This window comes from Perna viridis, chromosome 3 (genome assembly GCF_037379345.1).
Source record: "Perna viridis isolate PV_CMFRI_1.1 ecotype Kerala chromosome 3, ASM3737934v1, whole genome shotgun sequence".
NCBI classification, from domain to species: domain Eukaryota; kingdom Metazoa; phylum Mollusca; class Bivalvia; order Mytilida; family Mytilidae; genus Perna; species Perna viridis.
Genome location: NC_142447.1, coordinates 54,975,367 through 54,996,255, shown reverse-complemented (window position 1 = coordinate 54,996,255; position 20,889 = coordinate 54,975,367). Strand labels below are relative to the sequence as shown.

General features: G+C 31.9%; 2 protein-coding genes across 2 annotated transcripts; one reads left to right on the top strand and one right to left on the bottom strand.

Moving 5' to 3' along the window:
- Positions 1-4,585: 4,585 nt before the first annotated feature.
- LOC148622960 (uncharacterized) lies at positions 4,586-14,588 on the bottom strand. Its single transcript, XM_088573345.1, has 6 exons — positions 14,446-14,588; positions 14,043-14,142; positions 13,510-13,739; positions 10,258-10,411; positions 7,101-7,334; positions 4,586-5,769 (listed from the first exon to the last, which is right to left on the bottom strand). Exons 2-6 carry the CDS (start codon positions 14,125-14,127, stop codon positions 5,612-5,614), a joined length of 861 nt encoding a protein of 286 aa, XP_088429471.1. The 5' UTR covers positions 14,128-14,142; positions 14,446-14,588; the 3' UTR covers positions 4,586-5,611.
- A 1,369-nt stretch (positions 14,589-15,957) lies between these two features.
- Positions 15,958-17,586, top strand: LOC148622959 (uncharacterized). The gene is made up of 2 exons (XM_088574169.1): positions 15,958-16,378; positions 17,222-17,586. The coding sequence occupies exons 1-2, from the start codon at positions 15,958-15,960 to the stop codon at positions 17,584-17,586; spliced, it is 786 nt and encodes a 261-aa protein (XP_088430295.1).
- The last annotated feature ends 3,303 nt before the right edge of the window (positions 17,587-20,889 follow it).

Sequence of the window (20,889 nt, the reverse complement as noted above, 5' to 3'; positions counted from 1 at the left end):
GTCAACTTTCCTTTCATCTGTGGCAACATCCCTTCGGCTCCTGCATATGGAGTGTTCAAATCACAACTCATACGTTATGCCAGAGTTTGCCGAAACTACGCAGACTTTTTGTATCGCGCTAGAACTCTAACAAATAGGCTTCTGGAACAGGGTTATGTTGCTACAAGATTAAAGTCATCACTACAGAAGTTTTATGGTCGTCATCATGAATTCGTGGATCGTTATGGTGTATCCATCAGCACCATGAAAACTGATTTATTCAACGGGTCATAGTTTTTCTTTCCTCATTTGTCTACCCCGGACTTGACTTTTTATGAGCAACTCTTAGTTACTTTATGTTCTTTGTTGTGTATGTCTGTTTTCCATGTCTGGTTCTTGCCCCTGGATTACATTCTTTTGATTACCGCTATAACATTCTTTCCCCTGATTATTCTCTCTTACTAGATAATTATGACAGCGAAGGATGGACCCAAGTATGACAAGCTGTGTCAGATTAAGTTTCTAATTTCAAGAAGTCTTACCTTTTGTAATAATATGCATTTTATTTTTACCTTTACCTTGTATACCACACTTCAACATGACAGGCTAAAGTAAGTTTTGAGTACTTATTTACAATTGATTCTATACCAAACAGAGAACTAAAGGACAAGCTTATCTAGTGTTAGTCGAAGAAAATGTCTTTGTCCAACTTGATGGTACATGACGTTTTAAATCAAAACGTTATGACAAATGTGATAATTTTGACTTTTCAAAGTAAATTTTCCCTTCTTAATGGCAATATATAAAAACACCTCCAGCCTTTTGAGTATATATTTCATAGTTGACCCGTTAATGTTGAACATGTGATTCGTAGGACTTCTTTGCTGATTGGGAATACTGTCAAATGGGCTCGTAATCAGGAAAACGATAACGCAAAGATTATAATATATTTCAACTTAAACGTTTTAAAAATTTACATGGCTGATTGAGGTGCATAGTAGCAGTAGTAGTAGACTGTTATTGATTACAAAATGTTGCCCTTAAAGATTAAAAAGGAACAAAATGTATCATTATAAATCATTCTTTAAAACTGCCGATGTTTTTATTGAAATCTACATTGGCTTCTTAAGCGTTTTTGTTTTAAAACTTTAAACCTATGGTATAAACTAATTATTCATCTTACACTGTGTTTTGTGATTCATTTTTATAATTATACTCTCTCTTGCAGGCGGTAATTATAGTAATCAGAAGGTCCGTGTGTCTTTCTTTCATACCGTCCTGTTGCCTCTTCATCTCATTATTGTAACCTAGCGGTTTGTAAACTTTAAGGGAATGAACATAAGGTCCATGTAATGCCATTGTGAACATTTTACTAATATTTTGATTTTCAAACTTGACGTATTTATATATTCAGGAAGCTATTGTAAAATTACCATCATGCACTTTCCTTTTTCATTCTCGTTCTCGTAATCAAATTTTGTGTTTCCGTTTCTATTTCATTTACTCTGATATTTGAAAGGATATACTCAACTCGATGAATATTAGTAAACATTCTAAGGATTACTTTTAGAGGAATGACGTCATGTGTCATTTATCATTGTCATAAATAGGAATCCTCAGTTTATATTTGAAGGAAACGGTTGTTACGCCAGCCCTAAGTTTTGTGGGTTTTTTTTGCATTTATAGTTATAATGGAGACCTTCAAGGGTTTATAGTAAAACACCAATATTAAAATAATGGTTTATACGGCAAACTGGATTGCACTCTGCAATTCAAGGTAAACTTAAAGGTTGAAGACAAGTACACGCTATAACACATACAAAGACACATCAACACTAAAAACAATTACAGTACTTTATAAAGACAAATGAATTTTTTTGGTGAAACTTCTACCAAAGCCGATTAATGTTATTACCGTCTATGTACTGGATTCCTAAACTCCACAAGAACCCATACAAACAGCGCTACATAGCTGAATTTGCAAAATGTATAACCAGTTAAACCTCCTTCAAAACTTTTAACTTCTATACTCACAGCTGTCAAAGAGGGTCTCCAGTTCTACCACGACACTGTTTACTCCCGCAGTGGTATAAATTCAATGTGGATCCTGAAAAATTCCAAAGATCTTCTGGAAACCCTCAATTCAAGATTATTATCAGAATACAATAACATTAAAATCTCTTTATGCTTCTATTCCCATACTCCGTTCAACTTACCGACTCAAATACATTATACATCGTTGTTACTCCTAAAAAGACGGTACACCTAGATACACATATATAGTTCTTGGTAGAGATTCCTCATACTTTGTAAAAAAACAATTCCGAATCATCTCCCAAATATACAGATTGTTCTTTTATCAACAACATATTTGTTCAGTGTGATGGACGCGTTTTTCAACAAACGGTCGGCATTCCAATGGGAACAACTTGTGCTCCTTTACTCGTCTACCTATTTTTTCACTCTTATGAGGCTGACTTTATAGGTGATCTGATCTATAAAGAAGCATAGATCGTTTAGCTAGATCCTTAATCTCGCCTTTTGTAGATTGAATGGAGCCAATTGGAATTACTAGAGTTATTAGTAAACAATTTAATTGAGGATATAAAATGGCTAGCCCAAGTAGCTCATATACAGATAAAGATGTTTGAATGAAAGCAAAATGGTTTAAACACTTGTATTGTTATAACGAAACAGATGATTTTGATGCTATTGTTCATATCAAAGTTACCGCACAATGAAAAACCGACACAAAATAAAGATAAAATATTAGAAAATAGGAAGAGATAATCGTATGGGAAGAATTATTTTATTAAGTGTATAATTGAAATTAAATAAATGACCAATTTCGAACGAACATTTTGCGATCCGTTGAAATGCACCATTTAAACATTTCTGCACAATTTTCAACAGTTACGAAATACCTCTGTACAAAAGCAACAATAAGTACAAAACGGATATAGAGAGTTATATCACTGTCAGTACATCGTAAGAAAAGCTGTTTTAAAAAGAAATTAAGTGTATGACATACAATACAGCGGCACGAAAAGTCGTACTTGACATGGAGATGATAAAATGGCTTAAATAATGAAATTTTGACTCTAAACCGCGAACTTGTTATAGGTGATCAATTCATACCGTCTATATTAAAGGCCGCTCTTCCATGGAAATGCAATGTTTCCAGATTGGCCAAATACTGATAACTTAGTGGGGATCGAAAAAGGATATTGAAATTGCGTGACATGCGTTATTTCCTGATGAAAATTATAAGTAAAAACAAATACTATCTTAAAAAAAGCCGACGCAGTAAAAGTTGTTCTTTTTACTTGTAAAATCTGGAAACACAATTTTGATCAGGTGACTTGTGTTTCCATGGAAGAGCGTCTTTAAGGTCAAAAGGTAAAAAGCGAAACTACACCGACTGCGTCGGGAAAAAAAAACAAATCTTACTGTGTTGGCTATCTTTTTTTAAAGATAGAACTTGTTAATAATTGATTGTATTTTGTCGCCCCTACACTAATTCCTTGCATCTATTATCGATAGAGTCCTGCGGCTGAAAATTTTTGTGTAAATGAAGTGGTGTACATTATTTCTTTTGTAATTATTTGATGTCTTTGTCTTAAGTTTAAATTTGACATGAAGTTCATTGTTTTGACTACCCAAATTGCACAAATTTTACCTTTCTCAACTTTAAACTCCTTATTTCTGAATATTTTGTTTCAAGTTTAGATTCCAAGTTCCAAGCTCACTTTCAAAGGTTTTAGTTAAGTTTCAAACTTTGTATTTATTAGTTTCCACAACTCAGGTATCATCATGATGATTATGGCTAATGTGATTGGTGTAAACTTTGCTTTTAAGTTGTTCACAAATGTTTAAGATCAAACTTCTATTGTAATCGTAGCACAATTGACTTCGCGGAATATTGTGTGGAAAACATTGACATAACTCTGATATGTTGTTTGCCTCTTCTATAAACTTAAAAATGAGGTAAATTTAGTTAGCAAACAATTAGCCTCTCGACAAGCTTTGTGTCTTGATACGATGTGTCTCTTTTTCGCACAAGATTAAAATGAATCCATTTCATGCGTATCGCAAGTTGATATTTGAAGGTTAATGTGACACAAATCATCATCATTTTATGATAAATTCAGATTCGCCTCGTCTTGGTGATTTAACATATAACAAGGCGTTACTCATATTGTGGTTGATATGTAATCACAACCATCAACAACACGCTTCCAAAAAGCTGTTAACATTCTAGGTACTAAAATATATAGTATTATTTATCTTCGGTGCATTAAAAAGACTCGTTAGAGAATAATTTGAACAAGGCAAGATCAGGAGATGCAAGCCACAAGAGCAGTTACAAAAATGTATGATAGGAAGCTGTTTAAAGATATCAATGTATAGTTGAAGCAGCATGCAGTATATGTATGAAATATGTATGAAAATGCAAAAATGTACATTAACCAGTTCATTTAATATTAACATTCATTATTACAACTCGGTAATCTTTCTTTCCTTGGAAACTTCATGATATAATCTTGTTTTGGTTCCTTTTTTTCTTAGTTAATAAAATGTGTTATTCATAAAATAACAATGAATATAAAACATTAGTAGATTTAATATGCAAATATACAAAAGACATAAACTGCATTACAAATAGATAAATAATGATAAAATATTAACAGAAAAATTAATAGAATGGAATCAGAACTTTAACCAAAACAAAAACAAGTAACTAACAAGAATAACAAATGCATCTGTTGATGCTAAACAAGTATACAAGTCGATTGCAAAATTATAAGGAAAGTCAAATGGGTGCTAGATAAAAGGCGCATCATCCATAAAAAAAAACTAGACTATGCCTCGATTGTCTTATCTTAAATATTTTAATATTGTCAAATTAATGACAGCCTGTTTATTATTGCATTCTCCTAAAAACACTCCATTATCAACATGTACAATACAACTGGAAAATATGAAAAAAATTAGCCACTAACTAGATCGTAATTTCCAAATATAAATTGTAATCAATTTAAGTGTTTCTCAAATTGCAAAATAATAACGTTTACATTTTAACATTGACACATTGCAAAAATAATGAAAAAAAAAACACAAGATAGCATGCCCTGAGTATATTAGATCTATGCATAAAGAATATCTTAAAGGATTGTCATTAGTTTGGATAAAAAACGACATTGTTATGAACGGATAGCTCTGTCGGTGACATAACATTATTATAATTATATTTTTAATTCTACGTTATCGCAATTATATATTGAGATTTTACAAGGTCCTTAAACGTGTTTCTTACTATAGGATGAAAGTGATTTAGTTTATCCATGATTATAATGCAAAATAAAACTTTCTTACTTAAGTATGCGATTATTACGTTAAAAAGCGCCATCATACACTGTTATACTCTAGTATTTGATTGGCTGATGTTTAAAGTTAATAAGCTCCCAAAAAATTCAAATTATTTTTCACAAGATTTAAAGGGCTTTGTATTGTAGAAGAGGTGGAATATTGTTGATATTTCAGTCACGTTTCGTTTTCGCAGTTGTTACATTGTATCCTTTCTTCATTTACTCACATTAAATAATTATTTACAATATATGATAATTTATTCCTATTTTTGGTCTTTGAATATGTCGTCATAGCTAGGAGGTGGAAGGTATGGTGTTGTATCTGCTGCAAAAGTATCTACTGGATATGGGGGTGGTGCTGTATCGTTCAAATCCACACTAATCTGAGACAGATCCGAGGAGGAACTAGATGGTCTATGATCTAAAGATAAATACAACATATATACAGTTCCCGGTCGAGTTCGTTCCTTCTATGTGTAATTACTATTTGTTTACCTGTAGTGAACTAATATCTCAAGAATGCTAACTCCAAGGGCAGCGGAGAGTTTCTTTTGCAAGGCAAGTATTAAGCTGCTATCCGTCTGTTTTCTTTTGAATAATGTAAACGTAGCTATGATGACTTATTGCATTATATAACTGTAGTTTAGCTCTCCTGTGGTCGAGTCACCGAAGCCATTCAAAATTGGCCCTAGACATACTTAGGACTAATTTTAAAAGTGACTGTTGATCGCCCGAGTATTACCGTATATTGAAGATTTCCTTTAGACAAAGACGTTTTATTGAGGTTGTAACTCGCGTTATTCTTATACATTTCTCTCGATATTATATTTATCTATTCAAGATAAATAAATATTTCCGGTTATTGTATTACTACACAATTGTTATTTTTTTACGGTGTTATACGATATACCAACTTTAGAGCAATGTACTCTTAATGAACAGCCAAGTTTTGTTTTTGAACAACAATGACGTGATTTGCATTAATCCAACGAAATAAATGATATAGAGAAACTGTTAACAAGTAAATAGTACGATAAATAAGAAATCTAGTCACTAAATATATATGGAATTGACGACCACTCGTGATTGCATAAAACACTTCGTCAAAATAACCGAAGCAGCATTATGCAAATGAAGATGATACATAAAAATCCATCCGATGGAAATATTTGAATGCAGAGTATGCAAATGGCCATAAAAGGAAACTCCATCCACCAATAACAATATTTGAAGAATCAGTTTAAACAATAATTTGATTAATAATAATATTCAGCTCATTAAAGAAGTGTGAACCTCCAAACAATTTGACCTGAATGTCATTACAAAGATAGTTCAATCACGCCACCGGTCAGTGTGTACATTTTAATAATTTGACTAGAACGCCAAAACAAAAAATAAACTTTACCTTTATAATTCGAAAGAACGATTAATTTATTTCCCAAAAATACATGTATAGATAAGCAAAATCGGACAAAAATGAAAATGGTATGAGCTCCATTGCTCCAGTTATATGATTATTTTGACAGTCACTTGATATGTTGGAGAGTGAGACTAACCTCCAACAGAATCTACTGACTGTCTAAATAACCATAGACGGTCACCTGAGAGCTTATAACTTATGATGGAATAATGATGTCGTTAATCATATTTTAGACATCTGAAATACACACACAAACATACTCTGAAGATTGGTTTATAGAGACTAGCTTGTTCATTCTGAAATCAAATCAATCGTACGGGTAGGTTACTTACCACTTTGTGGTGTTTCAATAACATCAATATCATGGAGGACAATTGAACTTCTCCGACCAGGATCTCGTCTAGCACTTTTGTTTTCACACAACCCAGTAATTTTGGACTTTGTTGAGTCTAAACAACCTCGCACTTTTTCTTTATTTTTCCAAATAAAATATATAGCAATTCCAACAAGTAGAATAGGAATCAAATCAGTGATAATAGACTTAATCGTCTTCAATATTCCAGATTCTGTAAATAAATACGCAATAACAGACTGACTTCATATAAAACTAATGATGCAGCTTAGAACCGCGGTGAAATGCGAGGCTGAGCGCGTACTAAAGGTACATTAAATGCACAAAACTCTGAGGTAAAAAACATAACTTAACAAAGCAACGGTGAATTTCGTCATTTGTTTAAGATAAGTTTCAGTGGGTGGTATCTTTTTTCTATACTACAGCGTGCTGACTATACAGAACTTATTAAACAGATCAAGGTATATGCTTATTTTATTGTCTCTTAATACCAAGAGATTTTGTTTTGAATTTCTCAAAATAATGATAATAATAAAAACAGATTCGTTGAAATGTTTTTGTTTATTTAACTATGAAAAAATTAAAGGTATATATCAGATTTCGTCTTTATATATATTGTATGTGAATTATGCACTTTGATATGTTGCTCCCTCACACTCACCTAGGGTTACCTATGAGATAAAATATTTAAATGAAACAGTTTTAATTAACAATAATGTTTTAGTAGATGAAAATATATAATTTTAAAATGCCAATTATATGAGGATCTAAGATAGTCTACGGTTAACGATATATTAAATTTACTAATAATTTTGCAACATTAACTGATGAAGAAAAATTTATATATTTGTTTAATGAAAATAATGTTTATAATGTGGTCGCCGAAACCTCCCAAAATACTTTATTGCGAGGAAACAGTATTTTATATTAACAGTTTTATATATAAAATGAACATTTATTAGTAATATGTAACATTTTTAAGTTGTATATATAAATTGATATTCTTTTATAGGCTAAAAACCACTAATTCCACTTCCCATAGGCTTCTATGCTAATTTCACAATATTCAATGGCTTCTCTGGATTTTACCTTAACTTTAACCTGCAGATGACTATATATCAGCATGATTCTACATATGTCAGCTCACAATCCTCAGAATGGCATGTGGGGTTAGCAGACTTGCAGTGCAGTACTGGTCACCGGAAGTGAAGGGTCTATAAATAGCATGGGAAATCCCAGTGTTTTCACAAGATAGGGGTATATTTAAAAATCATTATGGAGATTAGGCTTCACATCACAAGAAGCAAAATGCACCTATAAAATGTACAGAAATGTTTTTCCTTTCAGAAACTCTTTAAATTTTTAAAATAAGATGAGAACTTTTTTCACAGCACTAAGAGGAACAGGGGTAATTTCTGCGTAGGACTATTTTTGCGTACGTTCCAAATGCTCATTGGTTGAATTGGTGGTCTGTAACCTAAAGAGTCACTTTTTGTCTTAGAAAAAATAAATAACTATACAGGTATCTTCCTACACACATACTGAATGCATTTGCAAAGTTTCAGTGAAATGTGACAAGCACTTTTTTAAATATTTGATTTTTAAATATAGGGTAACCAAGTTGTGCGAGCAAAAAAGTGAAAATATTCTACCATACTGAAATGCATTAAATATTTGCAAAGAACTTTTTCTGACTTTTCAAATAAAAAATATCAATCACAACTTGTTTTTTAACAATATTAATGAAGAAATAGTTTTAAAAGTAATCATTTTCTGAGAAATTGGTCTATTTTTAAAAATTTATTTCTGACATGCCTCCCCCTTTTTCTTGATCACATGTCAAAAATCCTAAATCTTTAAATTTTAACAAAAGGTGATATATTTGGCATTAAATTTGTAAATACAGTGTTTTCACATTAAAACATGACCAGTAAAGGGCACCTAAAGCAAAAAAAGTGCTCAATAATGGATTTTCCATGTTGCCATAGGGGAATGCTTATATGGCCTTAACCGCAGTAATGAAAGTGAGTTTTTTCTCATTTCTAACCTAATTTTTGCTCAAATCTACACAAAACTTGATTTTAAGTGCTTATTACTACCATATTTAGGTAAATATAGCCCTCAAAGTTTAATATTTGATATTTTTACTAAATTTTCTACACTTTTTACAAGATAGGACATAAAAATCAGCCAAAAAGACCAATTTTCCATAATTTGGACCTATAACTTAAAAAAATGCATATTTTGAAGGATTTTTGTAGTGTATTCCTCTCATGGCAAAGTTAACAAGATCTTCAAGTAGTTTAAAGCTATTTCAAGAAACTTTTCATTTTGCCATGGCTTCATCTTAAGGCTAAAAACCACTAATTCCACTTCCCATAGGCTTCTATGCTAATTTCACAATATTCAATGGCTTCTCTGGATTTTACCTTAACTTTAACCTGCAGATGACTATATATCAGCATGATTCTACATATGTCAGCTCACAATCCTCAGAATGGCATGTGGGGTTAGCAGACTTGCAGTGCAGTACTGGTCACCGGAAGTGAAGGGTCTATAAATAGCATGGGAAATCCCAGTGTTTTCACAAGATAGGGGTATATTTAAAAATCATTATGGAGATTAGGCTTCACATCACAAGAAGCAAAATGCACCTATAAAATGTACAGAAATGTTTTTCCTTTCAGAAACTCTTTAAATTTTTAAAATAAGATGAGAACTTTTTTCACAGCACTAAGAGGAACAGGGGTAATTTCTGCGTAGGACTATTTTTGCGTACGTTCCAAATGCTCATTGGTTGAATTGGTGGTCTGTAACCTAAAATAGTCTTTCATAACTCTTTTAATAATGCACGTACAAAGAAAATTATATGCTGATTTATTAAATGTTGTTTTAAATTGTCATTATATATCATAAATGTTAGACGCTATTATAAGTATTCAACTTGAACTATTATATACTGTGCATTGTGTCAAATTCTCCATGTAAATATTTTATTTCAAAATCTTTTATTTTTAAAATATGAAAAAGTTATGATGATTTAAAGTTGATGCCCCATGCCACTCAATTGAATTTTCGCCAACCAAAACCAATTCACAGGTAAGTGATGACATCACGAAGATCTCTCCTATACTTACCATCATCTGCTTTTGATAGCTTCACTGCCGTAATTTTAATGTTTACTAATGCTGTACTCTCTATATAGTCTTTGTCTAGCTCAAGCCATATACCTAAATCTTCCAGTTTTTCTTTGCAGGTTTTCTCAATTGAATATTCATATTTGTCATATATCTGATGTGAATATAAAATCATCGATTTATATCATATGAGAAAAAAAACAAATAACTTCTTCTATATGAAATAATGATTCAGTAACTATTTTAACGTTACTAAAATATTTTTAGTTGTCTTCGAAATATAATATTACAAACTATGCAGTTTCTTACCTTGAAATGGAAATGTCTTGTTTCATTGTACAGCAACGCAATGGGATTGTGATTATCTTTTTTTTTAAATGATCATTGAGCATGTTATATAATTCACACACATATCATATATTTAGAATAAGGTATACGTGTTTTGTATATGCATTAAAAGTGATTGTTATTAACTCTAATACTACATTATAAATTGTGTTGATATCATCGTTTACACCATATGAGTCTTTGCTTGTACTAGTGCGATATCGAATATTGTACTCGAATGTAAATATTGCGTTGCTTTATAAGTGTGTAGTTTGAATGACAACAGATAACTGTTCTCTTAGTGTACTTAGAGGTACGGAAAAATAAAGTTCGCGTTTTCTATAGGGTGCACTATACAGTTACATTAAGGCGCACTGTTTCGCACACCAATTTACCCCGGTCAAATTTTGTAAAACTTAAAATTATAAGTTGAAATTTGGTGAATATATTGTTTAAATGTAGTTAAGCATTTATATATAGACAGATGTAATATATGTAATGCGTTTCAGTCCCCTGCCGTATTAGGTTCTCTCCTCAGCATCAGATGGCTGATTTTCAAAATACCTTATTTCGCACGAACTTTTGGAACTAAAATTGTGAGAGAATGAATCGAAAAGGGTCTTATTATTTTTACCCTTTTTCCAACAACTCCAAGCATACTTTCAAGCTGTGATAGTGTCTAAGTGCCTGATATTTTACAAAACATAGTAATTGGCTGTTAGTTTTGGAAAGGTACCATGATTTGTACTAAAACTCAGTAATATTTTTTTTCAGTATGTTACCATGGCTACTGGATTTTATAACAATAATCACTGAATTACTTATAAATGACTTGAACCTCCACACACCAAGGATTTATAAAATATGCACTTTTTTATGACAAAACACTAGAAATTTCTGTGCGAACTGCCTCAAAACAGCTTTATTTCAACAAAATGAGACCAAATATTCAGAAATGACCTGACTGTATTGTACTACCTTATGGCAAGTTTTTGGAAACCCTACATCGGAAAAAAATCGGATTTTCATCATAGAAACTACAATTTCATGTGTAGGCTAAGGTGCACTGAGTAAGAAAATGTAGTTTGTGTCAAGAATTTAATTGTTTAGTGCAAATAAGTCCTTAGCAACCAAATTTTCTGAAGTTTCATCATTTCAAATGCGATGTCATAAAAGATATTCTTGTATCTTCTTGCGATATGTGCTATTCTAACCACTTTTAAGTAAAAAATGTTACTTCTTTAGCTTATAATAAATACAATGGATAACCGAACAAACCTTTTCTGTGCAAATAGGTATTGCAATGCAGAAAAGAAAGTCAAAACATGCCTTTTAGAACCCAGTCTTAAGTTTTGGGAAAACTCCATGATTTTCTATACTTTCATCCTCATATGCTATTTTGAGGGTATGAAAACCAATGATGAGATAAAAAACATCAAATATATACTGTTTGCAGCACCCAGAGTGTGAACAAAATCTAAGTGTTAATGTGTTTTCTCATTTTTGCCATGTATACAGCCTTTTCATTATATGAATGCATGTAGTAGAACACAAGACAGAAGTATCCCCAATCTGAGGGAGCAGACCAAGTATTAGATTTGCTCTAGAATCAATATCCTATGTTCCTCGTAGATCGTTACGGTGTATCCATCAGCACCATGACAACTGATTTATTCAACGGGTCATAGTTTTCCTTCCCTCGTTTGTCTACCCCGGACTTGACTTTTTATGAGCAACTCGGCGGGTGTTTCTAGAAAAGCAGAGGACGCTTACCCTACCGGTGCACCTGGTCCATGCTCCCAGTTTTTAGTGGAGTCCGAGTTGCTCATTTACTTTTGTTACTTTGTATGTATGATTTTAGTTACTTTATGTTCTTTGTTGTGTATGTCTGTTTTCCATGTCTGGTCTTTGTCCCTGGATTACATTCTTTTGATTACGGCTATAACCTTGGTTCCCTTGATTACTCTTTCAATTGTTATAAATCTGGTATTTTTTAATTCCATATAAATAGAACTTTCCAAAACTCACAAGACATACACCACTTAAAAAGTCCCCTTATCCTTAAGGGTGCATTATACAGTTACATTAAGGCGCACTGTTTCACACACCAAGTTACCCCGGTCAAATTTTGTAAAACTTACAATTATAAGTTGAAATTTGGTGGATACATTGTTTAAATGTAGTTAAGCATTTATACATAGACAGATGTAATATATGTAATGGTAAACAGGTGTTTAAAATGAGACCAAATATTCAGAAATGACCTAACTGTATTGTACTACCATAGTCCACTTGATTTCTATTTCCATACACCACCAAATAGCGAAAAAAAATATCATTAAATTTTAAAAAAAAATTAGACCTTTGTCAAAATAAAAACGATGGCTTACACATTTTCAATCATGAAGCATTTCATTCAACTAAGAAAAAAAATAAAAATACATCTAGAAATTACCACTGGTGTAAAATGTTCAAATACCTCGGTAAAGCTTATAACCATTTGAATATAAATAAAAACAAAACCCATGTACTTTTGTTCTATTTTAAGAATGACATTTGATGATGACGTCTTTTGAATTGCTCAGTCAATCTATAATACAACAAATGCACATTGTTTTTTTTTTTGAAACTTTTTATCATATGATAACAATTTTCGGAAAATGGTTTTAGAGTTTGTGATAGATATGTGTTTGAGAAAAAAATTAAAAAATGTGATGAAAATCTAATTAAAAAAAGAATCATCACGCTATAGAAATAAAATAGACTATGAACAAGACTAATGACATAGAACGTACATGCAGTGATTGTTAAAATTCGATGAATAGCGGTTTTTATAAGAACGTTTGCATATTTATGTAACATATTTTAAAAAAATCTATACCAACGCTACACATAAACCAAGTATTTGAATGCATGGAATCTTACCCAGACATTAGACTTATCTGTTACAAGAACTTTCACTCTAGATGAACCTAGATCGAAGTTTTCAGACTCGAAACATAGTTTATAATCCTGGTAGGTTGATATATACTTCCCAGCAGTAAAGTTGAATGGACATGGTGGTGGGTTTGACTTCCCTGTCCATTTCAGGAGGTACGATTTATCCTCTGTGACCCTTCTAGGTGATTCGTCACAGTTGTAAGAGTTGAAATACACTGTAATGTACTCAAGTGCGTTAATAAGATTCAATGATTACATCAAACAAAATCTACATCCATTATTTTTTTCTATCATGTAAAAAAATGTAAAATTTACGCAAAAATTTATAACGTTTAATTGTATATGATTCATGTAATGTATAGGGTGAATGTTATAGTTGGATAAGAGAATATAGAGTTAAAAGTAAATTAATGACCCAGAAGTAACTTGATTATACGGAATTGTAATTTTCAACTGATAAATTGGGAAATGAAATGTAAATAACCAATATTTCATAGTTTTAAAATTACTTTACTCACAATCTTTTGTAGAGCATGTAACGATGTGTACCAATGTAATGAACTCTATCATTAACAGAAAGTCGCCATGGTGATATGATAGCATACTAAAGCAGTAAAACTATAAAAGTATAAAATAAACTTTTAAAGACACATATTTTCGTAAAACTTAAGTGAATATTACATGATATTATCATTGATTATTTCAAATTTAACAAAACTACACATGTAGTGCCATTGATACTAGTTAGTATTTTATGTTATAATAACTGATCAGCCAAACTTAGCTCACCCATCCAAAACACAAATGATTATTGTGTGGCCATAATACATGTATCTCTACATGACCAGTGAAATACATGTGAAAAGTTCCCTGAATTCAATATAAACTTGTTAACATGTAATATGAATAATATGTACTCACAGTAATTACTATTATACTTCGACCATTTACGAGTGGTTATTAGTTTGTGTAGGTTAAGAATTGAGTACAAGAAGACTGCTTGATCAATACACACTTACACATGGGTACCATAATGTGGGTGATTTAAATGTGTTTGATAATTGACATGGATTTGTTGTTTATTCATATTTAAAGGTTAGAGGCAAAGACTTTCCTGCTCGGATTGGATAAGCTGAATTGTTTATCGTAATTAACTAATTTTACATAAAAGCAATTCAACACCGAACTGGTTGGTAAATTCCTCAATTATGATTTTATGCCTGGCATTGATGAAAAAAAAATAATTGTGAAGACACATGCTAAGTTGGAGTTATTTTTCTTAGATTATTTATTAGTACAACCCAAAATCAGTATTTTGTGTACGCATAGTAACATTTATTAACTAGATAATCCATTTTGCAGTTTGTTAGTGCAGTTTCCTATTACATGTATGTCTGATGCTAGACTAGTTAACTCTAGTAAATAAGCATCATACATCATCATACAATAGTTTTCATTGGACTGAGAATATGTTTTTACTTCGTATATATTTCCGGAAGAAGGGGTGTACATTAACCTCTCTGCGGCATCCTAGTTTTAAGTTGTTTCGAATATACAACGTACGTCATTTTAGGGGTAAGGATCTATTAAAATGTAAAAGTCACTTTAGAATGTTAAAAATGGAAGATGTCCTCAAAAATCTTTTCAAGAATATATAAGCATGTACAATATGTGTTCTCCTATAATCCGTTAGATCAGTTTTATGTTTTCGATAAATTTGATTTTTCCTATATACAGTAATATAATCTGAATATATAACATGATTTAACATTAAGACTCAATACTTCGAAATCTGGTTCAATGACCTATAAGACCCACTTTGGGGAATATTTGGGAAAATCAATTAACCAAAAACAGTAGCATAAAACTGCATTTTAACTACCAATTAGATACCATAATAAGGCTTACCGACTAAAACAATAAATGCAACTTACACATTAGAACATGCTATTTGTGATTTGGATACAAAATAAAAACATATAAAAGCGCAAAAAATCTACAGCTTCATGTCTGATACTTTTTTATGCTTTCCTATCAATTAAAAAAAGTTTCAAAATTTAGTCGATGTTAAAGTGTGGAGACGTGTTATATCAAAGGATAGATTAATATTAATTATTTTACAGACTTTCAGAGTAAATACTGTTAAGGTCAAATCTGTACTAATCCCTTGGAAAGCTCAACTTAATTTGCGCAGCGAAACAAATGTTAAATCCTTTGTGAAACGGTTAGGTTTACAAAACTAAAGATTACTGTAACAAGGATTAATATACACGCAACCAAAACACGAGGGAAGCGAAAAATAAATGTAAAATGTCTACAGATTTCGGGAATGACATTAGATAAACTATAGGGACATTAACATGGTGTTTAATGGTATGATTGGAAGCTACAATGTAGAGACAAGGTCTCCATAAATCATTATTTAATTAGACGATGTTCCAATATTCTCCTCCAAAGATAAGGAAAGGACTTCAGTATAAGTCCACTGAGGATATCCTCCCATCACTCAGGAAGAAGCCAGATTTACGAATAAATAAAGACAAGGATAAGATTCCAAGACGGATAGTTAGACATGATATATATGTGCCATACCGTGACGATCAGAGTAGACCGGGCACTCCGGTCGTCGGTACCCGTCTGGAAAGATATGCTAGTGGTTCAGGGTCCAGAAGACCTCAAATTCCCTATGAAACAGCTGATATGTACACTAATAGTGGAATGTATAAATTACAACAGAAAGGATCAGCAACTAGTAGAAGAGAAAAGCGGGAAAATTTCTTATCAGCCAATAGATGTCCAACTCCTTTACCTAACGATAAACCACTTACAAAACTCTGTTGGAATAATCATAAAGGTATTGTATCAAAAGAACACGCCATCTTTGAATTTATAAGCGCTACAAAATAAAAAGAAATTTTATATATAGCACCCATGGCTGTATGTTAGCGACAATTATATCCCAAAAAGTCTATGCAATCATACCTGACTATTGGCTATTTTTGTCAACCATATAAAAACTATTATGGTAAATAATGTAACGTTGATTTTGAACATACACTACAATAACTTTGATCTAAAACCATTAAATAACGTCTCATTATTATTTTGTACAGTGTTTGAATTGTAGTCCATCAATCGATAATCCAGTCACTAAAACGGGTATGAAACGTATTCAAATTGCAGGTATAAGTTTTAAAATAGCTACTAGACAAATAAATGGTACCAGCTAAAATGTAAAAGCACATTATTAGGAAAGAGTAAGGAATGACTTTGTAACTACCAACTTTCTCATTAGAGTAGAAACATGGTACATCACAAGTCTGGAATAAACTCCAGGCTGTAAGTTATAACAATGAGCATTATTAAGATTCCCGACTGTGCTGTCAGTGATCGAGACTATATTCCTACCAGCCAGGCTACTTATAAGAATTAATAAGATAAACTCAACAATTATGAGGTAATAAATTTGGATTTGAAGAATTATTAGCTCAAATATTCTCGGCGAGACACAACAAAATCATGTAAACGTTGAATATGACCGTTCCATATCCTAATAATCTAATAAAAAAACCGTTGTAAAATTCAGAGGCACCAAACGTACGAGATTTTATTGCCATATCAGAAGTATAAAGTACTTAAATGTTTAATAAGAAGGGTGTAAATCATTTTCTATACGCATTGTTACTTGTTTTTGTAGAAATTATCGACTCCGACGATTCCAATGATGACGAACTTGACAACTTGATAAATACAAGACAACAACACGAACGCTATTTTACAGGGTCGACGCTCAATCTGAATCGAAATAGTCACGACGTTACGCTATCCGATTTGGAAAACGACGTATCAGTCAAACCTCATGAACATGTGCAATTGACACAAAAAGTGCTTCAAACTCTGCGCAGTGACAATGTTAATAAAAACCAACGCATCGTGCAATGGTTGATGGACTGTGAGGAGAAAAATAAGTTCACGGCATCTCAACTACCTTCTCATTTGCCCGATATCATGATAAATTCCCGTCATATTTCATCCGCTTCGCCAAATATGGTTAGAAGATAGTTTAGCTTGAGGCATGGAGGTTTGGTCAGATTTTATCCGATAATGTTTTTCAATTCTCCAATTGACTCGCTACTTCACTTAACTACTTCACTTAACTACGATACTTTAGAAATAAATAAATCATCTAATAAGACCTGCTGTCGTCCTTGCTGGTTAATTAATGTCTGTAAAGTTGAGGATTCTTATATAATTTATATAATCCCAACCATTTCCCTCCTAACTAAAGTTTGACTGCACTGAGGAAAAAAACGGTATAATTACTTTGTTTTTACTGATTTCTTTTAAACGACAGAAATTAATGTATTTCTTATGAGTTTTCAGAATGACACTTACATAACTAAATTGAAAGACCAAAGCAAACCAAAACAGTAAGAATAAATAAATAACAGCAAATGACCAATTCTAGTAAATTAAATTTAACTTGGATAATTCTTCTCCTCTTATACGCCATTGTCTTATTGATTTGTTGAAGTCAGCCCAATTTAACACAAACACACAATTATAAATGTATATTTTCATTGGAATTTAAAATTATTTTGATATATACAACTACAATAGAAAACTAAAGAATATAACATTAACATTTTGGTAGGTGAGAGAATAATTTGTAACTAGAAACAATGATGGGAATGTGCAATGATAATCTAAAATCTGTGTTGTCCATTTTAAAATTGACAAGGACTAGTACATCTTCGTTAGAAATCAAAAGAGTAGAATTGTTAGAAATCATTTAGAATGAATGTACGGTATTGTTCTTATGTAAAATTATCGTTCTATTGTATATAATTGTCAGGAATCGTTGAGTAGCCTCTTTATAGGGAATTAAGATTCTTTATCGGGTAGCTTCGTTGTAGTGTACAACTCATCTTTCATGGTATTGGCGGTGAGTAGAATTGTTCAAGGTAGAACGGTACTATTTATTTCCCATAATGGAACTTTTGAAAAATTCACACCTTTAAAACAATGACGGAGCTATAAACTGACTTTTTGCAGTAACATCTTCATTTTTCTAAATAAAATTGCGATCAAAGTCATAGCAAAACCGTCTTGATTCTTTGGTATATTAAGCACATGATGTTTGGGGTCAAAGTTTCCCCCTTTTTTCTGCGAATGGCATATACATTTTAAAAATTCATAATATTTATATAAAATGATTTTCAAAAAATATAATGCCATATTTTAAAAGTATATTAATGTCAGAGCCTGGAAATAATACAATATTTTTGTGTATCAGCACAATTTGTCCAATCACAGTGTCCGGAAGTATTTACTTCAGTATGGTACACATAAGGCCAACCTAAAATAATGAGAAATAGTACCGTTCTACCTTCAAGGGTACAGTTGTAGGTAAAAAGAATCGTCAAGGGTAGGATTTTCGACGAATCGTTCAATGTCAATTGTCGTCGAATATACATGTAAACAGTTTAGAGTAGAATTATAAGCAAGTGGTTTCATTCTAGAGTCAACTAAAATATCAGGGACAGTATCGTTGTAGGGGAAAATTCCGAAGGATAGAATAGTCAGAAATTTGTCAGTAGGATAATTCTATGATAGTGTCAGGCTGACGATTTTTGACAGTTCTGTTGAGATATTAGAGCTGACCGGGATGATAATCTACATAAAGAAGTTGACCTCTGAAGTATAGGTATGATAATCTACATAAAGAAGCTGAAGAAGCTGACCTCTAATGAACAGGCATGATAATCTACCTCCAGAAGCTGACCTATAATGAACAGGCATGATACTCAACCTCAAGAAGCTGACCTCTAATGAACAGGCATGATAATCAACCTCAAGAAGCTGACCTCTAATGAACATGCATGATTATCTACCTCAAGAAACTGACCTTTAATGAACAGACATGATAATCTATCTAAAGGAGCTGACCTCGAATGTATTGGCATGATAATCTACCTGAAGAATAAAATGCTACACGACTTGATAACTAAAAAAGCATTTCGGGTTCCAACCTTACAAAAAGACTTTCGTGAATAGTTCGGATAGTAATCAAATCCTGGAGCGTCTCATTGATTACATCGGTTGGTGTATATTGTACGTGTACTCCACTTTTCTCTTATGTTTTGAACAGGTCATGTCCTGATTTATAAGATACAAATTTGAAATATTTATTTAACATTTCCTTTCGATTTTAACCTACCTTCTAAAAACTATCAATGTTAATATCATATACTGTAAAACACAGCATAAATGTCAACATGGCCAGGGAATCTTTATTTCAATTCCGCGACTTTATGATCTTTAATTGTTATTTACGGACAACATTTACTTCATGTTCTCAATAAACGATAATGTCAAATGCTGAAACATTTGTATAGCATTAGCTAGCCGCCGTCAGAAATAAAAGATATATAAGAGGTTGAAGGGATATGAATGTGTTTCTAATAACAACTTTGACAGTCTTATTTGGCTTAGTAATGGAATGTCTTGTAGAAGACCCATTTGAAATAGTTAATTGTCATAGTGTCTCACTGATGTGCACTCCACAAATCCGCTAGACTTTTTGTTTTTCTTTTCAAATTAAGTGCTGTCAATGGTCCTTTCAGTTCAAAGTAGTTCGTTTAATCACTGAACGAATTCAAAATAAAGTATCTGTCTTTGAAACATCCCGAAGTTAAAGAGTGTTTATTGATATAGTAAGAGACTAAGCTATATATGTATCTAGCTTGTTGTATAAGATTATTTTCCATGAACGTTGGATTTAGAAAATATTACGATTAAACGGCATGATTTAACAAAGGTCGTATGCTTTTCCACCATCGCTTGCTTTGTTGCTTATGGTATATTTGTTTTCTTTTAGAATTTTTAAGAAGATTTTCAGCCATTTTAGTTCCTCTTGAAATATGCAAATCTGCATAGTTTGCATGCTCATATTAATTTATGAATTAACGGATAATTATCAAGACTAAAATAATTTTGAATGTTTTAAAGTTTAAGATGGTTTAATAAAAGATTTAAACCAAAAATAAGACAAATTCGAAAATAGCGTAAATGTGCGGTGGCAGAATGCAGCCACGCCAAAATATTTTTATATCATTCCCGCAACATGAAATGTTATTTTTTATAATCTTGTGAATTCATCTACCCTAAAATTGCCCGGGGAATTCTAAAAATTCTTTATAGACCATCTTTATTTATAGTTCCTTCAAATATCTGAGTCGGCATACTTTTGCCTCAAAATTATCAGAAATAAAATTCCCTTTTTGAAAGAATTTATTCGATTAAAAATACTGTCAACTTTTTTTTTATATTGGCATTTAAGGGACTGCTTTGTACCTTAGCGTA